Below are 11,053 nucleotides of genomic sequence, written 5' to 3'. Positions count from 1 at the left end.
TGAGCTTAAACCATCACTGCTCTCAATGGTTCAGCAAAATCAGTTTGGAGGAGGTGCTACTGAAGATCCGAATCTCCACCTGTCGATTTTCTTGAAATATTGCGACACATTGAAGCTTAATGGAGTGACCAATGATGCTATTCGACTCAGATTATTTCCATTCTCTTTAAAGGACAAGGCTAGGGCTTGGTTGCACTCATTGCCCGCTGGGTCCATCACCACTTGGGATCAGTTGTCCAGGGCGTTTCTTGCAAAGTATTTTCCCCCAAGTAAAACAGCACAAATGAGGAACCGAATCACAAGCTTTGTACAGAAGGAAGGAGAGTCACTCTATGAAGCTTGGGAATGATACAAGGAATTATTAAGGATGTGCCCTCACCATGGACTGGAGAAGTGGTTAATTGTTCACACCTTCTACAACGGGCTCACTTATAACACTCGGATGACTGTTGATGCTGTTGCAGGAGGAGCTTTGATGAGCAAAACAATAGATGAGTCATACACTCTCATTGAAGACATGGCTCAAAATCACTATCAATGGGCGAACGAGCGGGCTCAGACATCAAAAGGTGGCAAGTATGAAATAGATGCTTTAGATCATATATCCTCTAAAGTTGATGCTTTATTTAAAAAGGTTGAAAGCTTGAGTATTAATTCTGTGGCGCCTACTTCAATTGCATGTGAGATATGCGGTTATGTGGGTCATTCTGCACTTGAATGTCAATTAGGAAACCCCTCATCCCTTAATACTTCTGATAATGAACATGTTAACTATGTTAATAACTTTAATCAAAAGGGAGACCCTTTCTCCAATACTTATAATCCGGGGTGGAGGAATCATCCTAATTTTTCTTATAGAAACCCACTTGGAAATTCCATGACCGCATCTAATTTTGGTCCACCTGGTTTTCGTGCTCCCCAATCTAATCTCCCTCCCCAAAGGTCTAATTTGGAAAATATGATGGAAAAGTTTGTGATGACTCAGTCAAAATTGAATGAAGAATTTAAACAACAACAACAAACCACGAATGAGGTAGTAAAACAATTGGCCTCTAAGATGGATTCCCTAGCTACGCATAACAAGATGTTAGAGACACAAATCACTCAATTGGCGCAAAATGCTAGCTCTTCCTCTAGGGCTTCAAGCATGCTACCTGGACAACCTGAGACGAATCCCAGAGGTCATGTGAATGCTATAACCCTTAGGAGTGGAAAACAATATGAGGGACCTAAGATGAAGGAAAATGATGGGATGGATGGTCATGATGAAGAGAAAACTAAAATTGTGATAGATGTGGATAATGAGACCCAAATGCAAGAAAAAGAAAAAGTTGAGAAATATGTGTCTCCCGCTCCTTACAAGCCTCCTCTACCCTTTCCACAAAGGTTAGCTAAGGCTAAGTTAGAAAAGCAGTTTGGAAAATTTTTTAAGATTTTAAAAAAGTTGCACATCAATATCCCGTTCACTGAAGCTATCTCTTAAATGCCTTCTTATGCTAAGTTCTTGAAAGAGATCCTATCTAACAAAAGAAAGTTGAAAGAATACGAGACAGTGGCCCTTACTGAGGAGTGTAGTGCTATCATCCAGAATAAGTTGCCTCCTAAGCTTAAGGATCCAGGTTCATTTTCTATTCCTTGTGTTATTGGTAATGTCTCTATTAACCGTGCTTTGTGTGATTTAGGTGCAAGCGTAAGTTTGATGCCGATGTCTATTTGTAAGAAGCTTGGCATAGGTGATTTCAAGCCATTCACGATATCACTCCAATTGACGGATCGATCGGTAAAATATCCGGTAGGTATACTTGAAGATGTACCTATCCAGGTCGGTAAGTTCTTTATCCCGGTTGATTTTGTTATTTTGGAAATAGAAAAAGATTCTAACATTCCAATTATATTAGGAAGACCCTTCCTTGCTACTGCAGGTGCTATAATTGATGTTAAAAATGAAAGGCTCTCTCTAAATATTGGAGAGGAGACAGTAGAATTTGATTTAAGCAATACTATGAAACTTCTTCTAACTGATAAAATTTGTTACAGGGTCGACGTCATTGACAAGTGTACATATGAGCAAATTGCAAACAATAACTCAGCTGATCCACTTGAGAAATGTTTGGTAAGTGATTGTTCAATAAATGATGAAGACCCCAAGGTAGCCGCGTATGCTCAATCTCTAGAATCAACATCAACGGCTCCACTTCGAAATGCAAAGCTTGAAAGATTGATGCTAGAGCCAAAAGGATCTATTTGTGAAAAGGATAATGTGCCAAAGGTAGAATTAAAACCCCTTCCTTCCTCTTTAAGGTATGAATTTCTTGGCCCTGACTCTAGTTATCCTGTGATTGTGAATGCATGTCTAAATGAAAATAAAACTGATAAGTTGCTTAGAACACTTAGGGTGCATCGCAAGGTCATAGGATACACCATGGACGACATTAAGGGAATCAACAAATCGATTTGCATGCATAGAATTCTCTTGGAAGATGATCATAAACCCTCAATAGAGCACCAACGTAGATTAAATCCTAACATGAAGGAAGTGGTTAAAAAAGAGGTGCTTAAGCTACTAGATGCTGGTGTAATCTATCCTATTTCAGATAGTGAATGGGTTAGCCCGGTTCATGTGGTTCCAAAAAAAGGGGGTATGATCGTAGTTAAGAATGTGAATAACGAACTTATCCCTACTAGGACGGTCACGGGTTGGAGGATGTGTATTGATTATAGAAAATTAAACAAGACAACCCGAAAAGATCATTTTCCACTTCCCTTTATAGACCAGATGTTGGAAAGGTTGGCTAGGCATTCCTATTTTTGTTATTTAGATGGCTATTCGGGATTTTTCCAAATCCCTATTCATCCTAGTGACCAAGAAAAGACCACTTTTACATGTCCCTATGGGACCTTTGCTTATAGGCGCATGCCTTTCGGTCTTTGTAATGCCCCCGCCACTTTTCAACGATGTATGATGGCTATTTTCTCTGATTTTATAGAATACATTATGGACGTGTTTATGGATGACTTCTCTGTGTACGGAACTACTTTTGATGGTTGTTTAGCTAACTTGTCTCGAGTTTTGCAGCGTTGCGAAGAAGTTAATTTAGTCCTAAATTGGGAGAAATGCCATTTTATGGTAAGGGATGGAATAGTTCTAGGACACAATGTGTCTGAGCAAGGAATTGAAGTTGATCGAGCAAAAGTGGAAATTATTGAAAAATTACTGTCACCAATGTCGGTTAAGGGAGTAAGAAGTTTCTAGGGACATGCCGGTTTCTATCGGCATTTCATCAAAGACTTTTCAAAAATTGCAAAACCCTTAACTAAACTTCTTCTTAAAGATGCTCCCTATGATTTCAATGATGAATGTCTTGATGCTTTTTGTAGGTTGAAGGAAGCATTGATAACAGCTCTTATTATGCAACCGCCGGATTGGAATCTCTCATTTGGAGTCATGACTGATGCAAGTGATTACGCGGTTGGTGCTGTGTTAGGTCAAAGAAAGGACAAGATTGTTCATGCAATTTATTATGCTAGTCATACTCCTGATGAAGCCCAAGTTAACTATGCTACCACTGAAAAGGAGTTATTAGCAGTTGTTTTCGCCTTTGACAAGTTCAGGTCTTACTTAGTAGGGTCCAAAGTCATTGTGTATACCGACCACTCCGCCATCAAATATCTTTTGAGCAAGCAAGATGCCAAACCTAGGTTGATTCGATGGAAACTTCTTTTACAAGAGTTTGACCTAGAGATAAAGGATAAGAAAGAGACAGAAAATTTGGTGGCAGACCATTTGTCGAGGATGAAACAAGAATCACATGATAAGGAGGATGAACTACCGATCGACGACTCTTTCCAAGATGATCAGTAGCCATAGAAAGATTGGATGCACCATGGTATGCGGACTTCGTCAACTACATAGTGTGTGGAGTTTTGCCTCCAGATCTGAGTTATCAACAGAAGAAGAAGTTCTTTGTTGACTTGAAGTATTATTTTTGGGATGAACCATTTCTATACATACGTCTCCAAATGGGTAGAAGCGATAGCATCCTCCACCAACGATGCTAAAGTTGTTGTGAAACTATTCAAGAACGTTATTTTTCCAAGATTTGGGGTGCCACGGACGGTAATCAGTGATGGAGGCTCACACTTCATTGAAAGAAAATTTGAAGCTCTTTTAAGACAATATGGGGTCACTCATAAAGTTGCCACGCCATATCATCCTCAAACTAGTGGTCAAGTGGAAGTTTCGAATCGTGAAATTAAGAGTATTTTAGAGAAAATAGTTAATCGTTCAAGAAAGGATTGGTCTATGAAACTCACGGATGCCTTATGGGCCTATCGAACTACCTATAAAAAACCCATAGGTATGACACCGTTCAAATTGGTATATGGAAAATCGTGTCACCTCCCAGTTGAGCTAGAGCACAAGGCATATTGGGCTATCAAACTCCTCAATTTTGATATGAAGACCGCAGGTGAGAGAAGAAAGCTTCAACTTCATGAGCTAGATGAGCTGCGTTTGGATTCGTATGAGAATGCTCGCATTTATAAAGAAAGGACTAAACAATGGCACGACAAGAATATTCTTCGAAGAGAGTTTAATCAAGGAGATATGGTGCTACTTTTCAACTCTCGTTTGAAGATTTTTCCGGGCAAGCTCAAATCTCGGTGGTTCGGACCTTTTCAAGTCCGTGTGGTTTTTCCTAGTGGAGTTGTTGAAGTTTGGAGTGAAACAACAGGATCTTTTAAGGTGAATGGGCAACGATTGAAGCACTACATTGTAGGGGAACAACACGAGAAAGGGGTCACTTATACCCTTTCTGATCCCCCTTCGTCGGATAATTGAGCGCAAAAAGGGGTCGAGCTCATGACCATAAACGAGCGCTTCTTGGGAGGCAATCCAAGTTTTCATCCATTTTTTTATTTCATTTAATTTTTATTTTTTTAATTTTTTTAGGCAATTGAATCGGCACAAATTTAACTTAAAATATTTTTGATCATGCAGTTGTGAAGAAAGGAAGACAATGAAAAAAAACTGCAGAAAAAGGAGTTAAAGATGGAGTGGCAGAGCCTACCACACCCAGGGGTGGTGTACGCCACCCCCACGGTAAAAAAATTCTAGACTCTACCACACCCTTCTGCCACACCCGTGGTTCGCTGTAGAGATAGTTGGACACCAAAATCCAGTGCGTACCACACCCGTTCGTCACACCTGTGGTTCGCTAGGTTAAAAAGAAGAAAAAAAACGGAAAAATCCCTCAAAAACCCCACCCCTCTTCTTCGACCTAACCAGCCCAAATCACCGCCGCCCCCATACTTCATCCCCTCCGACCACATCGTCCACCACCCCCATCCTTCGTTCTCAACACCGCAACCGACCACAGCGCTTCCGTTCCCTTTTTTTTTCTTCCCCTCCATCACCGGCATCTTTCCCCTATATCAACCAGCAATTGATCCACCTGCCACCTCCACTCTTCGCACCCCCAGCAGCCTGCGCCACCTCCACATCCAAAACGCGGCCACCTCCACATTCCAAACCCCCCCATCCCACTCTCGCATCAGCAAACCAGGCCGCAACCGTCATTGAATCAGTGACCCGCCGCTTCTCCTCCTTAACATAATCTACCTCTCCGATCAGCAACCATCCGCACACCTCTCACCACCGTGACCATTCTCCTCACCGGTCGGCCATTTCGACACCATCAGACCAGCCCGTCCGGCCCCTCTCCGACCTAACAAACCGCATTCATCTCTGACCAATGTGACCGCCTCCACCTCCTCTCTCCGACCAGACCATCAACCTCCGCCGCTCATCACCACCAACCGCCCGTTTCTTCATCTCCCCGACTTCGACTACGCCATCATCTTCGACCGCCGACCGGCTCCTCTCATCATCGCGGAGGTGGTTCTTGGCATTGAAGCTATACACGAAAGCAATTATGTTCACAGAGATTTTGGATTGTGCAAGCTTTTAGATTTTGGATTGTGCAAGAATTTGGATTGTAATAATGAAAGGGATGATGGCACTACACAAACAGTGAACCGTGAGGGGATTTTTTAGACTGATGTGTAGCAATTTATGGAGATAGATGCACAAGCCGAACAGTTAGGGCTTTAGAGAAAGAATCCACGAACTTTGGCTTATTCATCTGTCGCCACCCCCGACTATATTGCACCTAAAAATTTATCAAAGAAGGGGTATGGAATGGAATGTGATTGGTGGTCACTTGGAGCTATTATGTATGAAATGCTCATGGGTTATCCTCCATTTCAGTCTAAGGAAGCTCTGGCAACATGCAGAAAGTTAGTAAATTAGCAATCACATTTGAAATTTCCCGAATACTTGACAATATCTGAGGAAGCTAAAGACCTTATTCAAAGATTGTTGTGTGACGTTGAGCGTAGGATTGGCACAGGAAATGTTGAGGAAATAAAGACTCATCCTTGGTTTGAAGGCATTCAATGGGATAAATTGTATCAGATAGAGGCTGTTTACATACCTGAAGTCAATCATGAATTAGTTACCCAAAACTTTGATAAATTTGATGAGGCGCGGTTAGAGAATGAGAAACAAATTCCATTAAGACCAGCACCAGGAGATAAGACAATTTCTTCGAAAGACTTGAAATTTGTGGGTTACACATTCAAAAATTTTGAAATCGTCAACCATCATGGGCAACATCAAAAAGCAGATTTGACGAAAAAGAAGAAAAAGGTCCCTTCTGTTAAATCTATCTTTAACGCAAATTGATGCAGTCTTTTCATGAGTGGCAATACCGCCAGGATGCCACCACTCCGCCTCCTCCTGACCAGTGAGTTGGTATGCCCTCTGCACCCTTGCACTAATTTCTATCTTATTACATTGAGGACAATGTAGATCTTAAGCTTGGGGGTGTGGGTTGTTCATTCATTGGTTGCCCGTCTATAATTGTCTATTTTTCTTTTATTTTAGTTTTTCTTTTGCTTTGTTTCTCCTTTCAAAAAAAAACAAAACAAAATAGGGAAATGATCTCCTGATGATGACATGAATGCTTAACCTTTATCGATCATTGAACTAGATAGATGCTCATTAATCGGGACTTGGCAACTTCTTATATCATCTTTCAACTGATTCTCAAAGGTTTTTGATTACAAGTTAACAATATGGGAGAACCAGACTTGAATGTTCTCTTGTCTTATAGGATTTAGCATTTATGTGAATTAGTTACCCAAAACTTTGATAAATTTGATGAGGCGCGGTTAGAGAATGAGAAACAAATTCCATTAAGACCAGCACCAGGAGATAAGACAATTTCTTCGAAAGACCTGAAATTTGTGGGTTACACATTCAAAAATTTTGAAATCGTCAACCATCATGGGCAACATCAAAAAGCAGATTTGACGAAAAAGAAGAAGAAGGTCCCTTCTGTTAAATCTATCTTTAACTCAAATTGATGCAGTCTTTTCATGAGTGGCAATACCGCCAGGATGCCACCACTCCGCCTCCTCCTGACCAGTGAGTTGGTATGCCATCTGCAACCTTGCACTAATTTCTATCTTATTACATTGAGGACAATGTAGATCTTAAGATTGGGGGTGTGGGTTGTTCATTCATTGGTTGCCCGTCTATAATTGCCTATTTTTCTTTTATTTTAGTTTTTCTTTTGCTTTGTTTCTCCTTTCAAAAAAACAAAAACGAAATAGGGAAATGATCTCCTAATGATGACATGAATGCTTAACCTTTATCGATCATTGAACTAGATAGATGCTCATTAATCAGGACTTGACAACTTCTTATACCATCTTTCAACTGATTCTCAAAGGCTTTTGATTACAAGTTAACAATATGGGAGAACCAGACTTGAATGTTCTCTTGTCTTATAGGATTTAGCATTTATGTGGCTAGCATCATAACTATTACTCTATCGAGACAAGAGGGAAATTAAATTTGGTAGACAAATAAAACCCGTGAGACTTTGAGCCTGAAATTGGATGCATTACATATCCAATCATTATTTTCTTTTCTTGTGTGATATTCTCCAATGGTGTAGGATACTAGAACTTGTATTGAATCTCTTCAAGGCCACATATAACTTTTGTATGCATAAAAGGTGATTGAGGCACATTTTTGTTTATAGTCCACATTAGCCAAATAGCCTACCATGCACTATTGTTTCCTTTGATTAGCCCCCTTGATCCTATGAGCCTAATTTTTGTTGATTAAACCCACATATGTAACCTTCAAAATCCGATTTTATTCCTTACCCATTGCCTAAGCTAGTGGAGCACATTTTATGATACAATGGATTATGTGAGTAATGTGGTGTAAGCTTGGGGGCATGAAAGTAGGCGTTTGCTTCCCTTTTCATAATTCTTTCGAAAAAAAAGAGAAAAAAAAACTAATTCGAAAAAAATGAATAAAGTGTCATCTTTATGGTGTATATAATTGTGGGTGTCGAAAGAATTTATTATGGCATACTAAAAGGAGTAGTTGGAAGAAGTTCTTTAATAGACGATGGAGTTTGTGTAGATGTCATTGATCTTATTTTAAGATATAATCTTTTGCAATAATAGCTCCACTAGTGATAGGCTTTCAACCAATCCCAAATATCTATCCTACCCTTTTGACCCCAGCCCCATTACAACCAAATAAAAGACCTCATGATTTTGTTGCATGCGTTAGTTTTTGAAGTGGTGGAGAATTGAGATGAAATGCAAGCTTATGGATTGAATACATCCATTCGGAAGAATTTTGAGTGATACAATCTCATCCTTAAACACATGAGAGATTGAGAGATTGAGAGTCCACTTATCCTAAAGTGAGGTCTACCAATTTAACTACCTGAAGGTCTCAATTTTAGTACTTCGGGATTGAAGCTAGTTACATGAATTTCTTTTTTCAACTTTGACTTGAGAATTGGATAGGATGGCTATCCTTGACTTGTGACGCTTGTGATCGTAAATAAATTTTGAAATGTGATTTTGTTGAGAATTTTAAAAATTAATTTGTTAAGTCCCGATGAAAAGTATTTGTCTTGTGATATGTTTGATATTGGTTAAAGGATTGATGAGGGGGTGATCCCTACTCTATTTGGCTTTCACTCCTCCTAATTTTTATTGTTTATTTGCTCGAGGACAAGCAAAAGTCTAAGCTTGGGGGAGTTGATAAACACGTAAAATATGCATTATCTTAGTATGTTTCAAGCATGATTTATGAGTGTTTAATGCATATTTCGTGTTTAGATCGAGGATACTGCTGTGGTTTGTGTTCTTATATGTAGGTATTGGCTCAAGATTGAAAGATTTGATGATCGTTAGAAGTTGAACAAGAGTTTGAAGCAACAACAAGAATATGCATTTATCTTAGTGTGTTTCAAGCATGATTTATGAGTGTTTAATGCATATTTCGTGTTTAGATCGAGGATACTGCTGTGGTTTGTGTTCTTATATGTAGGTATTGGCTCAAGATTGAAAGATTTGATGATCGTTGGATGTTATACAAGAGTTTGAAGCAACAACAAGATTTCGAAGGCATAGTTCATGAAGAAAACGGATGCACGAGTATGAAGAATTGGAAATTCAACCATGATGCAGTTTGAATCAAGAAAAACTCAAAAGATGAAAGTTGTAGATCTCATGTTTCCAATGCAACTTGAATCACCTCATTCCGAGGTCGGACGCAAAAGTTATAGCCAAAATACCAAAAACTGAACAAAGAAGCACAAAATCAGCAAAACAGCCCCTACCACACCCTGGTGTGGTGCAGACCACACCTGTGGCGCGGGAATTAGTTATTTTCTAGATTTTTGGGGACATAAATAGATGTTTTGACTTAGGGTTTTGGATATCTTTAGTTATGTTCTCTTAGCCATCAATTAACAATTATTTTGGAGTTCAAGTATTGAAGAAAGACACTAATTTCTTGTACAAGATTGGATTGCAAGTTTTGATTTTGAAGATCTCAATTGAAAGATGGGTTAATTCTTTCCTCTCTTTGATTTATTTCTTCTTATGATTGATTTGCATAATTATTTGATGTATTCTCTTATCCCAATCATGTGTGAGTAGTTTTCTTGTCTAGGATTGGGAAAGAACCCAACTTTTTGGTGATTGATGATGAATTGATATAGGTTCTTGGTGAAAGTTTAAATCTTTAAACTTGAATTATAGTGTTTTAATTTTGTTGATTCGCTTGATCACCATATTAGTAATCATAGGTAATTAATTGAAGGACTGAAAGGTTGTTTGCGGAAAAAGTTGCTGTATTCATTGCTGCATTCATTACAACTTCAATCGTTACAATGAAACAAAAAGATAGCCTTTTTATAAGACCTTTACACAATGAAAACAAAAGAAATACAACTCTTTTCAAACAAACGCAAGATCTGTTCATCATCTCTTGCTTGCGTGGGTCTTTTGCCTGTGACGGGGATGTTGATATCCGTGGACCACCGGGGCACTCAGATCTGGTCCGGATAAATCGGACAGAGTTTCGTTGATCCGCGTGAGATCTAGAAACTTTCTGATCCGGATAAATCGGACAGAGATTCGTCTATCCGCAGAGGGATATAGAAGCAGAGCTTCGTCGATCCGCGTGAGATCTAGAAGCTATAAGCGTATACCTCGGCTAAAACGAGGTAATAGCTCTTCTTAGTATCAACGCTAAGGCCGATACTAAGGATCTGACGGGCGATGAAGGCTCTGATCAAGGCCTCTCCTCCTCTTGTTGAAGCACACGGGCACTCTTCACTGCAGCAGGGCTTCGCCAAGCTCTCCAAAAAATCCTCCTTTGAAAGCAAGGCCCAAGGGGGCTATTTATAGGTAAATGAGAGAGTGTAGGGGGTAATCCTCCCCCAATCAAGGCACTCAAAGGGGCTATTTATAGGTGTTTAGAGCGTGTAGGGGACCTCTAGGGGGTGCGGACACCCCTGGTGTCTCGGCCATGGCCGAGACACCCTTGGGGTGTCTCGGCCATGGCTGTCTCGGCCTGGCCGAGACACCCCTGGGGTGTCTTGGTGTTGCCAAGACACCCCTCGGGTGTTTCGAGCTTGCCGAGACTCCGTTTAGGTGTTTTGTTGGT

At 40.0% G+C, this 11,053-nt stretch overlaps 1 protein-coding gene across 1 annotated transcript; it reads left to right on the top strand.

Moving 5' to 3' along the window:
* LOC109834981 lies at nucleotides 368–1,483 on the top strand. Its single transcript, XM_020402989.1, has one exon. It carries the CDS (start codon nucleotides 368–370, stop codon nucleotides 1,481–1,483), a length of 1,116 nt encoding a protein of 371 aa, XP_020258578.1.

This window comes from Asparagus officinalis, chromosome 1 (assembly GCF_001876935.1).
Source record: "Asparagus officinalis chromosome 1, Aspof.V1, whole genome shotgun sequence".
Classification (NCBI taxonomy): domain Eukaryota; kingdom Viridiplantae; phylum Streptophyta; class Magnoliopsida; order Asparagales; family Asparagaceae; genus Asparagus; species Asparagus officinalis.
The sequence above is the reverse complement of the archived record's forward strand: the minus strand, read 5'-3'. Positions and strand labels throughout refer to the sequence as shown.

Coding starts and splice junctions, on each gene's coding strand:
- LOC109834981 (XM_020402989.1), top strand. CDS start 368: ATGTGCCCTCACCATGGACTGGAGAAGTGGTTAATTGTTCACACCTTC.